At 50.0% G+C, this 24,436-nt stretch overlaps 1 protein-coding gene across 2 annotated transcripts in view; it reads left to right on the top strand.

Annotated features, from left to right (window-relative positions):
• DSCAML1 (DS cell adhesion molecule like 1) overlaps positions 1 to 24,436 on the top strand; it is a 338,623-nt gene that overhangs the window by 295,516 nt on the left and 18,671 nt on the right. For both annotated transcript variants that reach the window (XM_032360361.1, XM_032360362.1), the window contains exons 15-20: positions 2,276 to 2,443; positions 3,754 to 3,824; positions 9,338 to 9,578; positions 13,125 to 13,271; positions 15,413 to 15,568; positions 22,746 to 22,885. In XM_032360361.1, the coding sequence (XP_032216252.1) occupies positions 2,276 to 2,443; positions 3,754 to 3,824; positions 9,338 to 9,578; positions 13,125 to 13,271; positions 15,413 to 15,568; positions 22,746 to 22,885 (923 nt within the window). The remainder of the gene's footprint in view (positions 1 to 2,275; positions 2,444 to 3,753; positions 3,825 to 9,337; positions 9,579 to 13,124; positions 13,272 to 15,412; positions 15,569 to 22,745; positions 22,886 to 24,436) is intronic.

The following is a 24,436-nucleotide window of genomic DNA, read 5'->3' as shown; positions in this document are numbered from 1 at the left end:
TTCTTGTAGGCTTTTCTTGAAAATACAAAGAAGTAATAAAGAAGAGTATGTCTGGGACACGAGGCCTGATGGATTAAAACCCCAGCTTGCAAAAACTAACGTTTCCACGTAAACAGAAGTGACAGACTTCATTTTGCAAAACAAACCACAAGCAAAGAAAACTAAGAAGAAAATGTGACGGTTTATTCACATCTCTCAGTGAAGCCCTCCCAGACCCTCTTAATGACCGAGGGGGAAATAGTAACTTTGTAGTGAGTGGAGGAAACGAACAAGAACACCTAGGCTAAGGGATCAAGGTCAACATCCCCTGAAATGGGACATAGTGGTACCCAGAGACTAGAGTACATGAAGGGACACGTTATCGCTGCTGTAATACTGGTAAAAAGAAATGAGGAAAAAATAATCTGAACCTGTCGTGAAGAAAATGTCCGTTTTATGTCAATTTCAATCCACAACACCTCCCATGGTCCGTAACTCACAACTCTTTCTTACCAACACAGAGCACAAGTCTCTTTTAATCAAGTGTGTATACACTGGCGCCCCTTTTCCTTAGCCCCTCGGTGTTCTGATACGTGGTGTGGACCTCCTGCCTCTGCCTGCCCTCATCAAAAATGAACTCACTGACTTGTGATTACTCCCCATCTCCTATAAACACGGGCAAATCAAGTATGATGAGTGTGTGAGCTGGCATGGGCTCCCAGGATGCCACAGACAGAAGTGGATGCCAGCCACCACATTGCTGATCCATTCCCTCCTAAACCAAAGAGATGCCCATGGCAGGTAGGAGCCCACATATTTGCAGCTCTGGCTTAACCTGCCAGTCACAGAGTGACTGTCCCGGTGGTTGGGGTGTTTTAAAAGACAAGGAGAAAATAATGTGTTTCCGAGCCCCTGCAGCTTGCCATTTGTGACTTTGGCTCATAAAACCAAAGAATTAAATGCAAAACTGCAGATGGGGAGCTGGGCCAGTGCCCTTCACAGATGCCGAGACTATGCAGCTAAAAGTGGTGTTTTGAAAACCATCAAGACCTCAATTAACCAGAATCTGAAGGCAGTGTATAGTCGCTTCTGGTGAACTAATTTATTAGGTTTAAGCCTTTTTTAAAAAGGGGGGGGTAGTCTTCTTAACAATTTTTCTAGAATATGCTTGCCTCCCCTCCTGTTCTAGGGACGAAACAGCAGTGAATGCAGTTTAATCTTTTCTACTGAGAATTTTCAGGATCCTCTACTGTGGATTTAAAAGGCATGGAAAATTAGGCTGAATAGTGACATCAGGACATGCCCCCCCAAGAAAATTTTTAAGCCCTACTATCAGCTTGTTTCCTTGTGCTCTGCCTTTTTTTTTTTTTTTTCTTTTCAACATGAAGTACCAATAAAGTAATCTAGTTATGAATTCTGGGTTTGGAAGATCCTAGCCGAGACATTGCTATAACTGCAAGCCCTGCCCATTTTTCGTGGGAATCCCCCCAGTAGTTCCACAGCAAAAAAACAGAGTGAATGAATGACTGGATTCCTCTGGAGATGAAGAATGTTTCCTGCCACAGTATTCCTGAGTGGCATTTATCTGGTTTTTCCCCCTTTCCACAATGTTGTTAAACAGCCCTGGAATGGGCTGCCAGTCCCCTTGGATAAATCAGGAGCACACTCATCTCTCTGTTGGCTCCTGACCCTGCATACTCATTATTCTCCTGCCAGTGAGAGAAAGAGGGTAAGGATTGGGCTGGGGACTCTGGCCCTCGGTCTGTCCCCTCAAAGACCAAGTAACACTCAGGACCACCACCACACAAGTGCACAAGGAAAGAAGATATGGAGGCATATACAGAAGGGGAAAGGGGACAAAGCCTTGGCTTCACTCTTGGCACGGGGGAGATAGGGATCTCATGGTTACAGCAGGTCACTGAGGTGGTATGGGAGACCAGGAGGAAGGGCACTGGCTAATCACACCCTTAGGGAGAGTAAGCAAATGGGGATCTTGGAAGGGGTCTTGAGAAGCATCTTGTCTGACCCCCATCTGAGGCTTGAGCTCACAAGCTGGCCCAGGGCAGAGGAGAGTCAGTGCATTTGCTGCTCACATTCTCAGGCCTCCCTTGGTCTCTGATCTTTGTGGAACAAAATCCTTGTACTCTTTGTGAAGTTGTTAAGGCCTGTGCCTTCTTGCTGCTATCTATGTAGAGCTGGACCTCTTCTGTGTCCCACAGTGGAAGTTGAGAGTTGAGGCTGGGAAGGGGTTGTGGGGTTTTCTGGCTATGGTTTGAAATGGGTGCTCTCTCTCCAGATTCCTGGGACTTCAAGCAATCCACACGCAACATCTCCCCCACCATCAACCAGGCCAACATCGTGGACTTACACCCAGCATCCGTGTACAGCATCCGCATGTACTCCTTCAACAAGATTGGCCGTAGTGAGCCAAGCAAAGAGCTCACCATCAGCACCGAGGAGGCTGGTGAGTACCTGGCCTTGTGGCTCTTTCCCATGGCCCTGGGGATCCGGGGCATTGGAGGCCTGCACCCACCCTGTCCACTGATGGTGGGCTTGCAATACAACAGGGAAGGAGAGATCCCAAGGTATTTATCTGTGTTTGCCTCTGGATCATTGGAGGCTCTTCTGTTTGACCTCTTCCAGGTGCAGCAGTAGATGCTGGGCTTTGGGGAGCTGTCCATGGTTCTTTCTTACTCCCCTGGCCCCAGCCTGTCTAGAAAGGACAAATAAGCTAGATCTGTGAAGGGCAGAGTACTAGTGCCCTGTATTAATTTTCATGACCTTTGTCTTGGATTTTGTCTGAAAGTTTAAACAAGCTTTCTCTCCCTATAGTTTCTCCTGCTATTGCAAAATATAAAATAATACCAAAAGTACATATACTATGTGCAGCTTTACAAATAATAATAAAGTAAAAACTAGTATAACCCCCACTCACTATCAATTGCCAGCATGCCAGGGGTCCTCCCTACACCCCTTCCCAACCAGAGCCGCCTGTTCCTCCCCACGAAGGAACCAGTAGCCCTTCTTGCTTTTCTTTTTTATAGTGCCACTACAGTGTATATACACATAAAGCATATAGTTTAGTTTTGCCTATTTTCCAGGGCATATCTTCATGAAGTTATTCTCAACATATTCTTCTGTGCCTTCCTTGTTTTGATCAATAGTATTTTTGTGAGTTTCACCATTTGTGCATTTTCAGTGCTGCGTAGTATTCCTCGCCATGGTTATACCATCACCTCTTGGTCCATTTTAATGGAAATGGACATTTGGGTGGTTGACATTTTGGGGCTGTGAAGATTTTTGTGCTGGTACACCTACAGAGGTTTGCAAGTTCTCTACTGAAACTAAGTAGTTGCAGAATTAGTCATCAGATGAGCACGCTTCTAACTTCAACCAAGAATGCCAAAATATCTTCCCAAGTATTGAGCCAATTTGCTTTCTCATGGCCAGTAAATGTAAATGTAAGAATTCCTGCCATGACACACCCTTGCCTACACTTGAGACTATCAGACTTTTAAAAATTTGTTGCCAATCTGCTGGATATATAGTAATATCTCATTGTCGTTGTTTGCTGTTTTCAGCTAATCGTGGAGAAAGGAGAGGCACTGTAAGCCCTGTGGTTGTTTCAGGGGGCTCAATCAAAGATTCTCTGATTTTGTGTATGAGCTTTTCCTCGGTTCCCTAGCAGTCCTCCAGCTCAGGAGAATGAGAGTAAGGACCTAGGATTCTTTTCTTCCAAGATTTGACTTGTAATGTTGTTTCTCCCTCCACCAGCTCCCGATGGGCCCCCCATGGATGTCACCTTGCAGCCAGTAACCTCACAGAGCATCCAAGTGACCTGGAAGGTAAGCGAAATCAAAAGCATTTCCCTGCTAACTGCCTCCATGACTGCTCCCTCCTCAACCCAGGAATGAAGCCCAGGCAAGCTTGCTGGTCTCTAGTCTCTTAGAATTCTCATGCCTGTTTTTTGCTAAACAGGTGAAATCAGAGGGGAGGAAAGATAGGAGGATAAAGGGTTGGGTCCCCCCACCAATCCCTACTCCCTCTGTCCCTGGGCAGGCCAGTAGCTGGGTTGAGATGAAGAACTTGGCAGTGCCAAGGAGAGGGAAATGATTTTTCCACCACACTGGCCTCTCTTCCCAACTCCACATGTTGTAATAGGTCAGGAGTTGGATTTGATTTTATACAAAGCTCAAGGGGCCCTTGTGAATAATGGGAGAAGACAGGACAGGGGCTTTCCCTTGTCTTGGCCCTGTGCCTGGAGCTGGGAGGTATGGTGATATGACCCCCCATCTTCTCCCAGTGAGACCCCACACAGGAGTCTTGGTGTTTTCAGGCCTTGGTTTCCTCTTTGGTAAAACCAGAGTGAAAAAACTGCCCTCCCTTCCTCTGGGGATGGTTGAGCTGCAAAAAACAGACCAGTCTTTTCTGCAGTCATTGTGAAGGGGTAGAGACCTATGAATTCTACAGGGTGTCTGAGGACCTTATCACATAAGAAAACTCTTAGGGGGGCACCTGGGTGGCTCAGTGGGTTAAGCCTCTGCCTTCGGCTCAGGTCATGACCCCAGGGTCCTGGGATCAAGCCCCACATTGGGCTCTCTGCTCAGCAGGGAGCCTGTTTCCTCCTCTCTCTCTGCCTGCCTCTCTGCCTACTTGTGATCTCTCTCTGTGTGTCAAATAAATAAATAAAATCTTTAATAAAAAAAAGAAAGAAAGAAAGAAAGAAAGAGAGAGAGAGAGAGAAAGAAAACTCTTAGGGGCACCTGGGTGGCTCAGCCATTAAGTGTTTGGCTCAGGTCATGGGATCTTGGGTCCTGGGATTGAGCCCTGCATCTGGCTCCCTGTTCAGCAGGAAGCCTGCTTTTCCCTCTCACTCCCCCTGCTTGTGTTCCATCTCTCGCTGTGTCTCTTTCTGTCAAGTAAATAAAAATCTAGAAAGAAAGAAAGGAAGGAAGGAAGAGGGAAAGAAAGAGAGAGGGAGGGAGGGAGGAAGAAAAACTCTTAGAGGTTGTCCCACAGCAGGGCAGAGAAACAGATCAGAATAACGTTGAGCAAGACAATAAACCCTGTCCTGGGAAACTCTGGCCCTGGGCATACGAGGGCCTCCAGTCCTGACAGTGGCCTGTTGCACTCAGCTTGCAGGCTTCCAGTATTTTCCTACACTAACCCTCTCTTCCTGGAAGGCACCCAGAAGAGATATTTGTATCCCCATCTGCCAGAGGAGATCCCGGCACAGATGTAAGGTGACTTGCCCACAACCATTCAAGTAGTGAAAGCGGCAGAACTTATATGTACGTGGTCCAGGGACCGCTGGGTGGCTCAGTCAGTTAAGCGTCTGCCATCGGCTCAGGTCATGATCTCAGGGTCCTGGGACCGAATCCTACATCGGGCTCCCAACTCAGCAGGGATCCTGCTTCTCCCTCTCCTGAACTCCATGCAGTGGATTGGGGCCCCTGCTAGGTGGTCTGGAGCCCCAGTCCACTGCATGGAGTTCAGGAACAGAGAGCTTTCTTAGGGCTCATACATGTTTTTCTTCTTGGAGTTTTCCCATCTCAACGATGAGGCTTGGGGTATGGGGGATGCCTTGCCCACATCTGGGACCAGACCTTCAAACTCTTTTTCTGGCTCTAACTTCTGATGGGAAAAGATCAGGCGCTCAGTCCTCCTCTGGACCTTCCACAAAAGGGCTTAGTGATATTTCCCTTAAAGGGACTACCCTCTTGGGGCACCTGGGTGGCTCAGTCGGTTAAGCATCTGCCTTCAGCTCAGGTCATGATCCCAGGGCCCTGGGATGGAGCCCCACGTTGGGCTTCCTGCTCAGCAGGGAGCCTATTTCTCTCCCTCTCTCTCAAATAAATAAACAAAACCTTAAAAAAACACACACACTCTACATATGTGTGCATGCATGCACACACACACGCACAGCAATGCCTGGTTCCTTCCTTCCCTAGAGAAATGACCAGGATGAAAATGGGGCACAGGTTGGGCAGTTGGTCGTTCCTGGGAACCAGCCTACCTAGCAGTTGCCCAGAGCCATGGTTTCCCTTCATGTTCAGCTCCGGGTTCCAAGGCTTCCCTCAGAAAGTGGGGGTGAAGCCTAGAATCTAACCCCAAGTCTGTCTGCATCCTGGTTCTGGACCCAAGTCCCAGCAATACTCTCCGGAAGCCAGGAGGTGGGGGCGGGGAATGTATGTATGTAAAACACTGAGCCATTTGGCTACAGACCTCAAACCGGGAGGTCGATGAAAATTTAGAATCAGATTTATTTCTCCAAAGTCTCATAATGAAAAATAAAATTGATTAGAAAGTTAGAACTTCAGAATGAACCAGCCCATCAATAAATTTTGGCCTGACTTCTCAGGGGATTTTTTTTTTAACACCAAGAAACAGATTAATGAAAAATAAAGATTCACTTGAAAGATAAGTCACTTCATTTTAAGACCCTTTCCGTGAGATGGATCGCCACTGCTTTATGACATAAATTTGCAATCAGCCCTATTGATTTCTTAATGCTTCAAGAGAAATATTGTTAAGATTGATTTAAGGCCTGAGTGTGCCTGTTGGGGGTAAGGGGAGCAGTGGAAGGGAGAGGAGAGGGAGAGACAGGAGGAGAGAAAGAGAAAAGAGGGAGAGAGGGAAGGAAGATCGGACAAGATTTGTATTAATATGTGAATACATACATATGGATACAGCAGCGTGTCCCTCAATGTCCATCCCAGACCTCGGTCAGTATACATTGATGTGAGAATGTTACATGGTGCTCTGCACAGGTGTCTGTCATCATCACGGTATGGATGGCTGTGGTCATGTGTGTTGTATATATCAGCACATGGCATTATGGATGTGTGTGTGTAATTCTAGAATGTGCATCACTGTGAAGACAGGGTATCACTCTTGAAGATATGTTTGTGTCTATAATAGATGTGTGTGTGTGTGTGTGTGTGTGTGTGTGTGTAGATATACACGGGCAGAGATGAGAATGCAGGAATTTTCTCACTTACAAACTAGCAAACAGGACTGCCCAAGTGCTGAAAAAAATTAATTCAGGCATTAACAAAAAGTCAAGTCAATTAAATACACATACACACACACCTCTTTAGTGAGTTCAAAACCATTACGTTAAATTAAAAACTTCATTTTATTGAGTTAACAGTGAGCTTAAAATGCAATTCATTTAAAACATTCATTGAATTAAAAAAAAAATAGTGGGACTGTTTTACTAACTTAATTGTTTTTGATCTCACTATTTTTTAGTATAATAAAAGGTGGGCTTTTCAATTAACTTCATTGTCTTTAAAACCCTGATTTGAGTTGTTTTTCTATGCACTGGGGTGGGTGCTCTCTCTCAATTTATAGATGGGCGAGTCTGTTTGTTCAAGGAGCTGGTTTCTATCTGTGAGTCTGGATCTGTCTGACTTTTGGTAGGTAGGTGGATTAGGACGTTTGCTTTGATGGGTCGGGATGTGAGATATATCAGGAGTGTGTGTGTGTGTGTGTGTATGTGTGTGTGTGTGTGTGTGTGTGTCAAGGTTGAATCTTGGGGTAAGAGTAGGTTTTCTAGTCCGAGCTTCATGCCACTGGTGTTTACTCTGTCTTCCCAGCTGACTGGGACCAGTCCTTCATTACCACCAGCCCAGCCAGAGCTCCAAAATGCTCCCTTCATACCACGTGTCTTATCCATCTCTGTCTGTCTGTCTAGGGGCTGGCTTCAGGCCTCCCCACCCCACAGACCCCCAACCCCTAGCCGTGATGTCCGGGTAGACCTAGCCACGTGCTCCAAAGGACTGGCTACACACCAAGTCAAGGACTCTTTTTTTTTTCTTTTTGGAATTATGGTAAAATATATGGCCCATTTTTATCATTTTATCCATGCCTACATGCACAGGTCATTGTCATGAAATATGTTCACTGTGTATGCAACCATCACTGCTATCTACCTCCAGAACTTTCTCACAATCCCAAACAGAAACTCTGCACCCGTTCACTGATAAGTACTCCTCTCCTCGCCCCAGCCCCTGGAAACTCCTAGTCTCCTTTCTGACTCTGTGAATGTGGCTGTTCTGTGGACTGTTCTAGGGACTCCATAGAAACTGGATCACACATCACTTGAACTTTTGTGTCTGGCTTATTTCACTGAGTGTGATGTTTTCAAAGTTCAGCCACATGGTAACCTGCGTCAGAATTCCATTCTGGCTGAACAATAGGCATATCCAGCTAAATAATATTTGATTGCCTTCATAGACCACATTTTATTTATTCGTTCATTCATCAATGGACACTTGGGTTGTTTCTACCTTTTGACTATGATGAATATTAATGCTGCCATGAACTTGGGTGTGCAAGTCTGTGTCTGAGTCTCCACTTTCACTTCTGGGGGTACGTACCAAGGAGCGGAACTACTGGATCCTATGGAAATTCCGTGTTTCACTCTGGGAGGCTGCTGACCACGGCTGCCGCACCGGTTTGCATCCCCACCAGTAGTGCAGGAGCCCAGTTGGCCCACGTCATCGCCCAGATGTGTTGTTTTCCATTTGGTGACAATGGCTGTCCTAGGGGGTGGGAGGGTGTGATGCGTCATCTTGGGATTCTCTTTTTACTCAAGCTAATTGCTCATCTTCCTGTCCATTTGGTTACTTTTTGTCTGCGGTTCCATTTCTCCCAGGCTCCCGAGCCCATGTCAGATAACAGCCGTATCAGCTCCTCTCTCCATTCATTCAGTAACTGTGTATTGAAGGCTTGCTACGTATCAGCCATCATTCTAGACAGAGCACAGCAAAGAGCAAACGAAACAATGTTTTTCATCCTTATGGTGTTTATATGCTAATGCGAACACAGGGACGCATAAGTAAAATATATAGGATGTCCGGTGATGCTAAGTGCAATGGAGAAAAAGAGAGCCTGGGGAAGAAAAAGTGGGTCCAAGAAGTGATGGGGGCCAGGAAGAAACGTGAAAAATATGGAACAGAGGGGAGGGAGCGATCTCAGATAAAGAGCATGAGGAAAGCCTCATGAAGACAGGGCGTGGTCGCAAGGATACCACAGAGGTGAAGAGGGAAGCTATGCAGCAGTACAAGGAAAGAGGGTCTTCCTGTAGTGGAGGTGAGCCCCGTGTGAACCGCGAGAGGCCAATGTGCTGGAGCAGGGGCAGCCAGGGGAAGAGGAAATGGACCCAAGAGGTAATGGAGCAGATCGTGCAGGGTTCCGTCGCCCTTGTAAGAACTTTGCTTTTCACCCCAAGCAAGATGGGAGCCTTTGAAGGGTTGGGAACTGAAGAGGGACAGGATCTTCCTTTGGCTTTCAGAGCATCGTCTCCGAGCCCCCTTGTGTCTTTGTCTCCCCTCCCCCACCCCGCTCACAGGCGCCCAAGAAGGAGCTGCAGAATGGCGTCATACGGGGCTACCAGATCGGCTACAGGGAGAACAGCCCTGGCAGCAGTGGGCAGTACAGCATCGTGGAGATGAAGGCCACTGGGGACAGCGAGGTCTACACCCTGGACAACCTCAAGAAGTTTGCCCAATATGGGGTGGTGGTCCAGGCCTTCAATCGGGCTGGCACGGGGCCCTCATCCAGCGAGATCAATGCCACCACGCTGGAGGACGGTGAGGACACGAGCACGCGGTGGCGGGCGGGAGAGCCAGGGCTGCCAGCGACAACTCGGGGCCCTCCCACTGCTCCGGGCCCCGTCACCACCCCATAAGGCACACAGGCACCCTGGATCCCTCCAGCTCCTCTGACCCATTAGCTCCTCAAGAGGTGCTGGGACCTTGAGCACCCCTAAGCTCTCAGTCCATTGGCCAGCGATCTGTCCATTGCGTGCTGATGCTCCGCCCATCTGAGTCGTCCATTGCGTGCTGATGCTCCACCTTTCTGAGCCCCTGCCTCTCATCCACCCAACTCTCCCTCATTCTGGCCCTCACTCCTGTCTCTCCCCAGGCCCTTTTCCTCTACACCCTGGTCCTGTTTCTTCTCCCTCAACAACCTGCAGGTTGGAAACAGGGCAGAAACCAAGTTACCTTTGCATTTCTGGGCTGGAACCCATCCACTGCCTATCTGAGAGGCCGAACAAGAGACAGGGCTTAAGATATGCTAAGATCCAAGCGGTGGGAGGTGTAGAGCCACTGCTTTAAACGTGATCCTTTGAGGACCAGAGAGGACTCCACACTCTGATGAGTAAATGACAGGGCCCAGCTTTCAGGGGGACAACGTTAGGAGGAAGCAGGGATGTGCCTGCACTCCAAGCACAGAGAAGGGCCAGCTAGTACCTGAGCCTGTGTGAGGTTGAAAAAGGAGACATGGCCCTTGATGCCTGTGGCCCCCCAAAGGGCAGAAGTTTCCCCTAAGCTTCTTTCCTGATGTCCTAACCCAATTCCAGAGTCTGAGATTAAAACCGCTGCTGCGTCCGACCCTGCCCCTGCAGAGGGAGGGGACTCATGCATTCTACTATTAGAAAGCCATTCCTTAGAGGGCATGGCTGGCTCAGTAGGTTAAGTGTCCAACTTTTTTCTTTTCTTTTCCTTTCTTGTCTTTTGTTTTTTGGTTTTTTCTTTTTTCTTTTTTTTTTTTTTTTTTTTTTTTTTTTTTGATTTTACTTATTTAATTGTCAGGGAGAGAGAGAGAGAGAGCACAAGCAGGGGAAGGGGCAGGCAGAAGGAGAAGCAGGCTTCCCCGGGGAGCCAGATGTGGGACTGCAGGGCTCGATCCCCCCGGGGCTCATAACCTGAGCACAAGGCAGACACTTCATTGACTGAGCCACCCAGGCATAAGCATCCAGCTCTTGATCTCAGCTCAGGTCTTGATCTCAGCGTCGTGAGTTAAAGTCCCATGTTGGGGGGGGGGGCAGTCACTCCTTAAGGTTAAGCAATGCCTTCTCCCTAGTTCATCTTCTCTAAAAGTGTAGACACCCCTGGGAGGAAGGATATATCAGGTCAGAAACCTGAAAGTAGATTAGCTCATGCTGGCAGTCCTTAACTTTGGCTACAAATTGGAATTATCTGGAAGCTTTAAAAAATATTGATGCCCCGGCTTCATCTCCCAAGATTCTCATTCAGTCGTTCTGCGGCCCAAGCTGGGCTTTGGGATGAAGCACTGAGCCCCTGGGGAACGGGAGAACTCAGAAAAAGGGAAAAACACGTAGCAAGCAGAGGGACACAGAGAACCCTAGTAGGGGACGTGGGGAACCACAAGACAACCAGTGCCCCCTCGGCCTCCGCCATTCCACACCGACTTCGTCCCCAACCAGCACCTCCCTGGACCACAGGCCCGGCTGGGTGGAGGGGAGTCAACCTGTTACCTCTTCAAACCAACAGTACTTATCCCAAGGGTGCTCTGACCCAGTAGTTCTCAAACCTGAATGTGTATCAGAACCTTCTGGAAGGCCATAAACAGATTGCTAGGCTCTCCCCCCAACCCAGCTCCTGCTAGCAGGTTGAATAAATTTTGCATTTCAAAGAAATTCCCAGGTGCTGCTGGCACAGGGGGGCACCTGCCTATGAGAACCGCAGCACCAATAGCTAGGGCGCTCCCCATCAAAGAAGCCAGGTTTCAAGGAAGCTAAAAAGCCTGTCCGGAATCACCTATCACCTAAAGAACAGAGCCCGGGGTCAAAATCCAGGTCAGATCCTGAATCCTATACTCTCTCCTGTGCCCCATTGTCTCTCTCTCGCTTTGGAGCAAGGCTGGATATAGACCAAGAGATGCGGACCCGGGATGCCCGGGGAAGGCGTGTCCAGGGGGACAGCTGCCCCAGGCCCACACAGCCACAGCACGCACAGCCCTGACTGCTGTCTACCAGGGCCCGGCCAGGAAACAGCCAGGCCAGGCCTCCAGCAGGGCAGTACCTCCCAGGCTCCGGCTTCTGGGTGGGGGGCCTAGAATTTCCAACAGGGAGAGATCAGCATGGGCTGTAGAGTCATTTTCAAAACAAAAGAGGAGAGAGGGAAGAAGTTTCCAGCAGCATTTGCTCAGCAGTTTTTCATACTTAATTAAGGCCCTCGTTAGCCTGTCAGATCCTGATCGTTTCCTGGCAATATTAGCACTCCTCCTGGGGTAGTCAAGGGCCCTGCTTTAGCAATAGTGTCTTTTCCATAATTATATTACCTTCATTTTGTTCGAACGGGCGATCTGTATTAGTTTATTACACTGGGTCCCTAATTACATGGTGCTTATATTTTTACACCTAAGTAATATGAAACAATAATCATTCTCAAAGAGGATCGTTAGGATGATGTATTATCATTTAAATGCTCATAAAAATTAGAGTTGCCTCTTGTGGGGCAGTGGGATCTAATTACCTTCCATCCAGCCTGTGCCTCCTTTCTCCCTCTCTGAGCAAAGCAGACCTGGCCTTTCCCTTTGGCCCCAGCTCCTGGGAAGCCAGCAGGAAGTGCCACCAAAGTTCTTTCCAAACAAAGTGGCTCCCAGAATCTGGTGTCCCCACCGTCTGCCATCTCAGAAAGAGTGACCTGCACTAGGGCCAACTCTGGAGTGTAGAACTTAGGTTAGGCTCCAAGGTAGCACTCCAGGGGAGAGGGTTAGAGGCAAAATGGGCCACCTAAGTTGCTATCAGAAAGTGTTTTCTCATCATCTGAGGCATTTTGATGTGCAGGGACAAGGGACAAAGGTGTAATGGTCCCAGAAAACTTAAAGGTGTCTATGGAACCTTCTCCCCTTCAACAAGGTGAAGGGACTACCTTGTTTTCCTTCCCTTCAGCCTGGCATAAGGACCCACGGGGCCCAAGAGGCTGGGCTCAGACCACCTGGTCAGATGCCACATCGGGCCAGCAGCCATCAGATAGCAGACCCAGGGCTGGCCTGGCGATCTTCTAGGTTCTGCAACCTGATGAAGATGAACTTCCTGGGCTGTGGTGACCACTGGAGGATCCCCATGGGGTCATGCCTTGTGCTCATCACCTTGTGCCCTCAGCACATACCCAGAACCGGGAACGTGCCACCTGGAGAGCAAGGAACCGAAGCTATGAAGACCTCTTTTCATCCAAATCCAGGAGAGGAAATGCTTCACTTCCCAGCCACGCAGCCCAGACTCTCCTCACTCTATCGGGAGCTCCTCCCATGTTCTCCTGGTTGGGACACAGATGTCAGGCTGTATGCCCTGACTGGACTCTACCCTTCTCCCCCGCCCCCTGCAGTGCCCAGCCAGCCCCCCGAGAACGTCCGGGCCCTGTCCATCACCTCCGATGTGGCCGTCATCTCCTGGTCGGAGCCCCCACGCAGCACTCTCAATGGCGTCCTCAAAGGCTACCGGGTCATCTTCTGGTCACTCTACGTGGATGGGGGTGAGTGTCCCGGGAGTGACAGCTGTGTCTCGGGGTGAGAGATGTAGGCTCCTTGGGGGTCTGTGTCCAGACCAGACACAGATGATCAGAGCTGAGCATCTTCCCACAGGATATCAAGTGGAGGCCCAGCCCCTCTCTTCTGCATACACTGTCCCAGCCAGAGCCACGGCCAGGATGGGTGGTGGGATACATGGTCACCTCTGTGCTGGGGAGAAGGACATCAGCTGCTCCTGGACGGCCATGTGTTTGGGAATGACTGGAGGTGTGATGGGGTGTCTGTGATTTTCTGATGTAACGTGTTGATCTTGAGCAGGGTCCCTGGCACTCAGACGGGGCAGTTGAAAAGTGTTAGGAAGGCACTGCTTTCAGAGGGGTGTGGAGCAAGGGGGGGCACCTGGGGCTCATCCTCACCACCGAGGCCAGAAGGTGAGGAAACGGGGTTACCAGAAGCTGGTGGGGGGACAGTGCAGCATCCCTTGGCCAGGCAGTGAGGTGGGCAGTCTGCCCAGGATCCGGAGAAGAGCAGGAAATGGAGCTGGAATGGCAGGTGCACAAAACCCAAGATGGTGGCCCAACGCTAGGGGTGCCTTCCTTGCCCTGGGATGCACTGGTCTAGGCAGTCTTCTGTAGTACCACAAACATACCGAGCCCCTGCCCGCTGGGTACATGGGAGCCTTGCAGTGACCAGGAAAGCCTGCGGTTGTACAAGCCAGAGGCCCCGCATCCCAAACCATGAAGCTGCTCTACTGGGGGCCACGGCGAGCTTGGCTCCCCGGCTCCTGAGCCTTCTGCCCCCAGAAGGAGGGGCTCTCCCTTCTCCCCTGGAGGACTGGAAGCTCCAGCTCATTGGTCATTTCTGCAGGGCAGCTGCCCTCCTCATCCCCTCACCCCTTCTCCGTGTGTATGCCGAGATGCACTGCGGACAGCATGAGCCTTTCCCTGCCACCACCGCCACAGCCTCCTCCAAAAGCACAGTGGCCTGGAGCTCAGGGCTTGGGTCTTGGGAGGTGTCCCTAGTTCATGTGCTCTGACACAGCCCCCCCGTTTGTGCTGTCCCAGATAAGGGGTGGTCCTTCGGTTTCCAGAACTTGCTTCCTCTTTTCTAAACCCACAGTGTTCCTAGCTCAGCCCCTTAAGGTAAGGAAGTCATTGGCCTTTGTAATCTCCAAAGGCACCTGGCTCACTGGCCACACTGACCTCCTTTTGGGTCTTTTCTCTGGCTCCAGTCCTTGAGTACCCTGACTACCCTGGTTTCTAATTTCCTGAAGAAAAAGAAATTCCCATTGCTGGGGTTTCTGAGGCTTTCCTGCACTGACCTGGAGTTGCCCTGGCTGGGCATGGTGTTCTCATTCCTGGGCCCCGGCAGACTACTGTCCTCCCTGGGCTGGGCCCTCTGACCACAGTAGGTCCCCAGGGAGGCCCTGGACTGGGTCTACGGGCTTCTACAAAGCCTGTCCTCAGCCAGTGTCCTCGCCTGTCTTTCTGAAAGCCCAGGGGTCTCAGTGGACGGCTGTCAGCTCAGGAGCCTGTCTTTTTTTCTCCTTCTAAGTTCATGGTCTTCCCAGGGGACCCCCTCCCCAAGCTTTCCTTCAGCCTACAGTAAGTCCCTTGACAGAGTCAGATGACGGGTCCTCACTGAGCCGGAGGAAGACCCGACCCTTCCTGGCGGAGGCTGTCTCCTCTCATAGCCTGTCCCAGATTCTTTTTGTAGGTTCTTCCTGGGGAGGGTGTCCTCAGGGGTAGGGAGAAGGGAAGGGAACTTAGCTCTTATGCTACTGAGAGTACGGCACGCAGGGAGAGGGGATTGGATGGAGGAGGGGGAAGGTGCTCGGAGAGATGGAAATATTCTCCAATACTCCAGGGAGAGTATTAGGTTGAATTTGGTGCAAGGTCACTGGGGCCAAAGCCAGGCATAGGCCGGCTCGCCCTGGTTGGACCCCCTTGGGGAGAGATGAGGCCTGGGATCGGTGCCCCAAATTTGCTCCCGTGTTCCTTGAGGCCAAGTCCCCCTAGCTGCCACTACCATGGAGGTGAAGTCTGAGCCCAGTGGAGCCCAGGCTGGCAGAGGGCCAGCGGCAGGGGGACCAGGCACGCCCCCGCCCCGACCCGGGCCGCACTCAGGGGCTGCTTGTCTCCGGCAGAGTGGGGCGAGATGCAGAACATCACCACCACGCGGGAGCGGGTAGAGCTGCGTGGTATGGAGAAGTTCACCAACTACAGCGTGCAGGTGCTGGCCTACACCCAGGCCGGGGACGGCGTGCGCAGCGGCGTGCTCTGCATCCAGACCAAGGAGGACGGTAAGTCCGCTCTGCCATGCCCAGCCCGGCCTCGGCACCCCTGCCACACTCCCCCAGGGCCTGCTGCCGAGCGCTGCCCAAGGAGAAAGGTGACGGCAGGGCACCATCCTGTCTCCTGTCCCTTTGAGTCATTGTAGGGTGGGTTTGGGCACTCTGGGACCCCACCTGGGGAGACCACAGACTGCCATTGGTGGTAGCAGATGCTCTGGGACTCCTGCATAAACATATAAGCGACGGGAACCTGCTCCCTTGGCTCCCCCTGCAGCACCAGGTCAGAGGCTGATAAAGTCTCTCTTCCCCCATCCCCTTCAAGAGCATCCTTTTTGTGGCATCTGCTCTGATGCAAGTTTCTGCCTGGTTTCCTCTGGATACAGATGGTTGGATTGGCGGGGAGGGGGAGAGGGCCATCTCGCCTCACATCTTGGCTTAGGGACTTGGCAGCCATCCTGCAGAAGCCCCAGAATGGGTCAGGCCCTGGACTCTGGTGCGCTGGGGAGGCTCTCAGGGACAGAATGGGCTGTGCCTCCATTCGGAGCTCTGATCTCAAAGCCCTTCCTCATGGAACGGAACTGGAGGAAAAGCAGAGATCACGAGCCAACCCTCCAGGCTGGGGTGACAAAGGAAGATGGTGGGGGAGGTGGAGAGCTGAACCAACCCAGCAGAGAAGAGGTTAGGAAAAGGGCCAGACTCCCAGCTGGGGCCCAGAAATGCACACCACCAGGGGGCCTCGTTCGTCTGGAGCGCCTCCCCTCCCCCCACCTCTCACCCCGCATCCAGAAGCTGGGGCTCCTGCTTCCGGCCTCCACTTTCTTCCTCACCCATCCCAACACCATCCCTTAGCTGACGCTTCAACCTTCGGAGGCAGGTGCTCTATTTTTAAGTTGGTTCCTGTGAAGAGTGGCTGGCAGCTTGGGGACTAAAGCAGCAGCCACTGCTAACATCCTGGCTTCCTCCCCTCGCTGCCTCAGTTTTCTCAAAGTTCCCATGGCCTGGGTCCCCTCCTGTGTGTTTCCGAAGAAGGTGTTGGAGGATTAGAGTTGCTGAGGCAGGGGTCCCAAGGTGGAAGGGATGCTCGAGAGTTTCCCAGAGCAGCCGGTGCCCAGGAAACAGACCGGTTTAATCCCGCTCCCCACTCTCCCTAAGCCCTCGTCCTCCACCAGATCGGGCCCCCTCCCTGCCTTAAGCTCTGAGCAATTAAATATTTACCAACCTGCCTGCCCTACTTTTCCTGCCATTAATCCCCCCATCAAGGTTTCCTGGGACAGCTCCGGGCAGAGCCACCTGCTCATGTGTGTGCAGGCCAAGCGGGGACCATGCTCTGAGCCTGGCCCCTTCCAGAGCTTCTGAACAACACACCTATCCAGCCCCTAGATGGGAACCACTGCTCCCCCACCCTGTCCCCGCCCTTTTGCATCCTGTGCTGATGCAAGGTCTGAGCTATAAGCTCTTCTGCATGTTTGACAAAGGTGGGGGTCCCGCGAGGGAATCTGAAGGTCCGATAGCATCATCCCTCCCTGCAAGGAGCTTCCCACTTTTCGCTTCAGAGCTGCCTCCAGAGCCACGGCCAGGGACACGTGCAGGGGACCGTGCAGCCAGGAAATGGGTCCTGTGGGCAGCTCCGCAGAGTAAAGGGGTGCTGGCAGGCACAACAGAAGAGCATGGCCCAGCCCTGTCCGTTACTGGCCAGTCACTTAGCCTTCCTGAACCTGTTTCCTTATGATAAAATGGGGACACTGATCACATCAAGTTGTTGTAAGAAGCAAGTTAACTGTAAAATGCTTCCTAAAATGTGCAGCACTAGGAAATGGCAGGGGCCTGCTACTTACCAAGGTGCTGGCCGCTTCAGGTGGACCCAGGCATCCCTGAGGGACTCAGTGCCCCCCAAAAGGGAGGCCTGAGCCAGAAGGAAGCCACTGTGAGGTGAGAATTGCTGTCACACCCAGAACCGCAGCCACAGTTGACATGGATAGCATGTGTAGTCGTAAGTGTGACCGAGCCTTCCCGGCAGCCCAACAAGGTAACTATCATGTCCATTTTCAAGGTGAGGAAAGTGAGGTCTGGCGAGCTAAAGCAACCTGCTGGAGGTCATGCATCTTGTAGGAAGCGAACCAAGGCCTTCTTGCCTCCATATCTTCTATACTTTCCATCACATGCCTGTGGCAGACAGGTAGCTTTGGGCTGCGAATAGTACAACTAAAGAAAGGTTTAACTACTAAGTGTATTATTATCACACATAACAATAAGTCTTGAGGAGCATAGCTCCAAGGTTGCTTAACTCATTGGGCCCCATCCTTCTGCTCTGCCATCCTCCGCCTGTCAGCTGTGCCTTCCATGATCTCCAAATGACTGCAGCTTTAGGCATCCCACCAGACAGGACAGAGTTCCCAGTGAGAGAGGGGGTCTCTTCCTTTGGGCATGTCTCTCTCGGGAGTGAAAAACACCTTCCCCAGAAGCCCTTCAACTGATTCATCCTCATTTCCTGTTGACAACACTGGGGCAACGTGTCTTTTGCTAAGCCAGTCACTGAAAGGGGAGTGGGGTGATCGCAGCTGACTTCCCTGGAGGGTAATAAATCCGCTAATGTCAGTGATGGGGACAGCTCTCTCTGAGGAATGGAGGGGCATGGGGACCCGAGCAAGAGGGAGGCTCGGTTTGCAAGGAATAGGAAAGAACAGGGGCAGATGGGCACACAGACCAGCAGGCGCAGCACCAGCCCTGGTCCCGCCTCCTCCAGGTTCTCCCATTCCAGTTCTTTCTCAGCTCCCTCAGGAAGCAGACGGGTCCACACTGCAATATGAGCTCTGCTGTGGGAGCTTGGAACGAAGAGCTGAAGACATGGTGACTCCCTGCCCCCACGCTCAACCCCCTGCCCCAGCTCAGGATTGTGCCTTCTTCCAAAGGAAAAAAAAAAAAAAAAAAAAAAAAAAGATTGGGAAATTTAGAGAAAACCAAAATAAATTAAAAGATAAAATGAAAACAAACTCAAATAAATTCAAGCTCATTTCTGAAGTCCAAATCCCCCAGTCTTAACTTGGTCTCAGGCTGGCTTGGCTGGACTTGGTTCCTGAGCAACAAAGCCTCTTGCTGACGTCTCCCCTCCCCTGGGAATGCTGAATCAGAGTGAAAATTGAGTTGGATTTTAAACCATCTTAAAGATATTTAGCTGAGGACGAGGCTTGACTTGACTTGTGTTTTAGGAAGGTAACTCCTGAAGTAGGAGGACAGATGGCAGGAAGGGGCTCTAGGGGTTAAGGACCAGTGTCAGAGAGGCCCGTTAGAACCTGTGGGCATCTAGGCAGAGAAGTGGAAGGTGTGTGCTAGGGTGGCCTTTTTAACAATGAAGGCAGGCGTGAGCACAAGCTTAGAGAAACATATCAGAGGATCTGCACTTCCAGTAATGGTGGACTATCTATGTAATTCAAACCCACTGTCCTTCTTGCTGAGGACACTAGGAAATCTGGATAAAATATTTTTAAAACACCTGCTTGAAGGCATCCCTGAGCTCGCAGGAGAGTGCAGAATTCTTGGGCCAGGATCCCAGGGAGAGTAGAGGCCCAGGAGGTGAGCCCAGCTTTTGGAACAGCTCTCCCCATGAGGGGACACTTGCCAAATCTGGAGGCAGGAGCTGATAATCTGAGCAGCAGTGGAAAGGAAATTGGGAGTCCAGGGCCTGCTGGGGTGGACAGGTCTATCTGGTGAATCCCCCTTACCTGGAGTTGAGACCATGGGCACAGCATGTTGGATTAAAAGTGCACCCAAAGTAGACCAGCTAAGCTTCAAATCATCTCAGTCCTGGAAATTAGATTGAGGTAGGCCCAGGTTGCTAGTCCCCGGATTGCAGATACTTGCCAGAAGCAAATGTAAATTCTCCCTTTAGAAAGATTACATCATCTGAGACCTCAAACTACTTCTACAAACAAGTTTGCAAATGATGTGTCTGGCATGCAATAAAAATAATGAGGAACAACGTGAACAAAAGCCAGCAGGAAAAAAAAAAAAAGAATGAAAGAAAGAAATAGACCCACAAGAATTCCAAACACAAGTTTTATCACATGAGCTTTCAAATAGTTACTCTGAACGAAATTGAAATTTTAAGAGAATTGGAGACTATCAAATAGAAAATCTAGAAACAAGAACTATTAATACATGAAATTAAGAACTCAGTGGATAGATTTAATAACCAATCAGAGGCAGCTGAAGAGAGAATTAGTGAACTGGAAGTTAGATGAGAAGACCCAAAAGAAGCTCAGAAAGAAAAATGAATGGAAAATAAAAGAGCAAGTAGCAGACATAGAACAGCGACTTTCAAACTTGACTGTGCATACAAGTCACTTGGGGGTCGTGTTAAAATTCAGATTCTGATTTGGTAGGTCTAGGGTGGAACCTGAGATTTTGCATTTCTAACATGCTCCCAGGTGACGCTGCTGCTGACCAACGGACCACATTCTGAATATCAAGGACATAGAGGATGTGAGAGGAAGTCTCAAAGAAGAGGAGGAAGAGAGTGGCGCAGAAGATAACATGCCTGAAAACTGTTCAAAACTGATGAGAGACCTCAATCCCCAAAGCAAGAAGTTCTAGGAACTCTGCAGGCAATGACTTAAGGAAGTCCACACCTAGGCTTATCCTAATAAAGCGGCTAAACAGGAAACACAAAGAGAAAATTCTTAAAAGCAACTGGAGGGGAAAAGACCAGTTACTCTTATGGGACCAACAATGAGATCAGCAGCTAAACTGTCAGAAACAATGAAAACCAACAAACCAACAACAGAAGCCAATGCAGTGGTATAAATTATGTAAGGAAAATAGTTATCAACCTATAATTTTATACCAAGCCGAAATATTCTCCAGGATTAAAGTGAAATAAAGATATAAAGTGAAATAAAGATGTGAAGAAATAAAGACAAACGAGAACTGAGAGATTTTACCACCAATATGCCTGCTCTAGAGAAATATTAAAGGGTCTTCTTTAGCTAGAAGGAAGATGATCCAAGTGGGAGCTCAGTGATGCAAGAAAAAAAGAACAATTAAATGGGGGACATACGGGTAAATCTCCATTAATACTGACTGCATAAACGATGATGACAGTGACATTTTCTTGGGGAGGACCTAAAATATATACATCATTAAAATATACAAAATGGCATATAAATTGGGTGAGGATAAATGGGGGTCCTTGCATTGTTGGAGGAAAAAAGTACCAATTCATGATTTGGTAAGTTAAAGATTCATATTGGGTTACCCCTAAAAGTGGTAACAGGCTATCTAATAGCCAGCTAATAGGGAGGGAGAAATAAAGTATTTCTTTTAAATTTTCAATCCAAAAAAATCACAAAAAGGAGTAAAAAGAAAAACAGAATAAGTGGGACAGACAGTACTTAGTAAGAGAAGCTTTTTAAACATAAATATATAAGTAATTGCATTAACTGATGATAAATTGATAAATGATCAATTGACTAAATTATTCAATGAAAAGAGAAAGACTGTCAGACCAGCAATGAAACAAAACCCAAATACATGCTGTTTATAGTAAACACCTAAAACATAAAGGTATGGAAATGGGAAAGGAGTACATAAAAGATATACCAGGCAGAGTGGAGAGAGAGCTGGAATGTCAGGCACAGTATGCTCTAAGGCAGGAAGCATCATTAGAGATACAGAAGGACCCTCTGTTACAATAGAACCCAATTTACTAATCAAATGAAGCAGTTCCAAATTTGTTGTGAACCTAGTAACATCACCTCGAGACTGCACAAACGGGGGTGCCTAGGTGGTTCAGTCGTTAAGCAGCTGCCTTCAGCTCAGGTCATGAGCCCAGAGTCCTGGGATCGAGCCCTGCATTGGGCTCCTGCTCCACAGAGAACCTGCTGCTCCCTCTGCTTTCATCCTCTTTCTCTGTCAAATAAATACATAAAATCTTAAAAAAAAAAAATTAAGTACCCCTCTCAGTTACTGCTGAGAAAAAAAGTATGCAAGGACAGAAAAGATCTGAACATGACAGCACACTTGCCCCAGAGCCCCCCGAATGGCCCCCTGCATTCCACAGCTGCAAAGACACTAGCAGGGGCGGGATGGTGGTGCTGTAGCAGGGAGGCTCGGGCCCCTGGATGTATGGTTATGATGAATCATTATTCTATGTAGCCTAGAATTGTTGACCACTTACTAGATTTTTTTTTAAAAAATGCAGTAGTACTAGAAGCTAAGAGTTGTGAGAGGGAATGCAAAAAATGATCATCGTCACCATTTATTGTCTTCTATATGTCAGGAGGTGCCAAGTGCTTTTATGTTGATCAGTGCTGACTGTCACTGCAAACCCGTAATGTGGTTGTGATTACGTCCATCATATATATAGAGAGGCAAACAGAGGCTCGGGAGGCAAAGTAAGTTGAGCGGGATGTCATCACTGTCCTCAAAGGAACGTAAAGCTCCCAGGAGGAAAGACGAGTACACGACAATACAAAGGAGAGATGAGGGAACCTGAAACCAGGAAGCGTCCAGTCTCCCAAGTAGAGCCCCGGGGTCCTGGCTGGGTTAGGCTGGCCCAGAGAGATGGGGGCAGTGGGGAGGGCAGAATCCCTATGAATTGGGACCCCTTAGGATGAATGTCCCAGCCAATTCCCTGGTAGACTACCCCTCCTGAAACAGAAAGGGTCTAGCCAGCAGCCCAGGGGCAGTGCCCTGGGCACATGACAGGAAGCCCAGTAACCCACTGGCTGACCACCAGCCTCTGACCCACCAGGAGGAGGCCTGCTCTGTGAGTCTCTGGAGCCCCCAGCGTCAAGGAGCTCATAGGCCAAAGAGCAAAGTGACCAGTGTATTTGTTTGGCCTACATACAACCTGTTAGTCAAGTATTGAGGCAGGAAGTAGGTTAAGATTGTGGGAATCAAGGTGAATTCCCCATGGGTTCTGTTTGTCTCTGAAGTACCCTAAGTCCTTGGTTCTGGCCACTTTTGAAGATGACTATTCCCAGTGCCTCCGTCTCAGATACTTTGTTACAAGCCCCAAGTGATCACCTTTCTCCTTACCTGCTGGAACCTCCCCCTTTAAATCATAGCTCAAGGATGCCTCCTCCAGGAAGCTCTCCCAGATTGATCCACTTTACTCTCCCCACGCTGTCATTCTTTCCCAAAGGCAGAGCTCCTTTCTCTAAACTGACCCGGCCTTCTCCCGATTCAGTTCCAGGTCCCCCCGCTGGCATCAAAGCTGTCCCTTCATCTGCCAGCAGTGTGGTCGTGTCTTGGCTCCCCCCAACCAAGCCCAATGGGGTGATCCGCAAGTACACCATCTTCTGTTCCAGCCCTGGGTCTGGCCAGCCGGTAAGTAGGCCCAGGGTTGAATGATGAGGGTGACAGGAGAAAGGGAAAATTTCTCGGAAGATCAGCAGGTGTCCAGGGCAAACCCGGGAGCTACTTATATCTGTGTTTCTACATGAATTCATGGATAAGAATGGGTACTGGTCACCCAAGAGTAGTTGAGGCCTTACTCAGTGTCCATCTTGGGTCAGTCCTCTGTTCCAAGGGCCGCAAGGTTGTCACAAGCCCTGGAGGCTTCTTTGAGTCAGGGCTCAAAACCAAGCAGATGTGAAAGCAAGACCAGGGCCTCAGCTCTTTTGGTCTGGCTGACCAGGGAAGCTTGCAGCAGGCCCCAGGGCTGTTGACTGGGGCCTGGCTGGTCCATGGCCTCTGGACATGATCCACTCTCCAGCATGAACGATCTGGGCTTGGAGGGCTGCTGGAGTTCTGCCCTGGGTGGCCTACTCAGCATAGAGCCCACTAAAGTTAGGAGAGAAGATGGCAGACAGCTGAGAGGAGGCAGGAGCGTCCCTGTCTGGGCCAGAGCTGGGCCTCAGCATTAGAGAGAGGACTCAGATGGCAAGATCTGCCCAAACCTGGGAGTGTAACGCAGGCAGCTGTTCCCTGCCCTTCCGTTGGGTGCTCAGAGGGGCCTGACAAAGAGGGAAGAGGGGATGAATGCAGTCTACACACCCATATCCCACAAAATGTATCCTTCCCTCTTCCTTTCCTGATCTCCAGCCACTCGACCACTGTGTTCTGCTGGGTGACTACTCTGGAGCACAGCTGGTCTAGCTACATCAGCAGGTGCACCTGTCCTCAGTGGGGTGTCCAGTCTAGTGGGGATGTGGAGAGGCACACCCTGGGGGAGGGGGCAGGAGTACTATCCAGGAGATACCCAGGACATCTCAGGAGGAGAGCAGGGAGCAGGAGGAGGCCGGCTTCTCCCTCCATCAGCAGCGTGTGATGGGACGGCAGCCCAAGCATCTGCAGATGAGCTCCCGGCAGCCGGGAAAGCTGCCCTGAAATTGCTCGATAATTGTGCCATCTCCTCCTTCGCTTGGCTTTCCTGTGGTCTTTCTGAATTACCCTCTGAGCCATAGGTGGCCCGGCACCGCGCCAGGGAGGCCAGAGTTCTATTACCAGAGGGGAAGCCCAGAAATATCTTTTCAGGGACCCTGTGTCCTCCCCTCCATCCTCACAGCCACGACGCAGAGACGCGAGTGTACAGCTCCGTGAATTTTCACAGCACACGGGGCCAGCAGACCCAGAGCAGGAAACACGACATTGCAACCCTCCAGAGGACCTCCCTGTGCCCCTTCTGGTCACCTCCCTACCCCTGGGGCAGTGTGAGAGCCATCCTGATTTCAGAGTAGTGTTGCTGCATTTCATAGATTATATAAGCGAAGTTCATACCATTTATCCGGCTTCTTTTACTCAACGTTATTTTGCATTTCTGGATTTCATCCATATTGTTGTGCGTGGTTATAGATCGTTCACTGCCACTTCTGCACGGGTTTCGACTGTGTGTGTACATAGAATTGTTTCCTCCAGTCTGTTACCCCTAGATAGGCA

The sequence above is a fragment of the Mustela erminea genome, chromosome 9 (assembly GCF_009829155.1).
Source record: "Mustela erminea isolate mMusErm1 chromosome 9, mMusErm1.Pri, whole genome shotgun sequence".
NCBI lineage: Eukaryota > Metazoa > Chordata > Mammalia > Carnivora > Mustelidae > Mustela > Mustela erminea.
The sequence above is the reverse complement of the archived record's forward strand: the minus strand, read 5'-3'. Positions and strand labels throughout refer to the sequence as shown.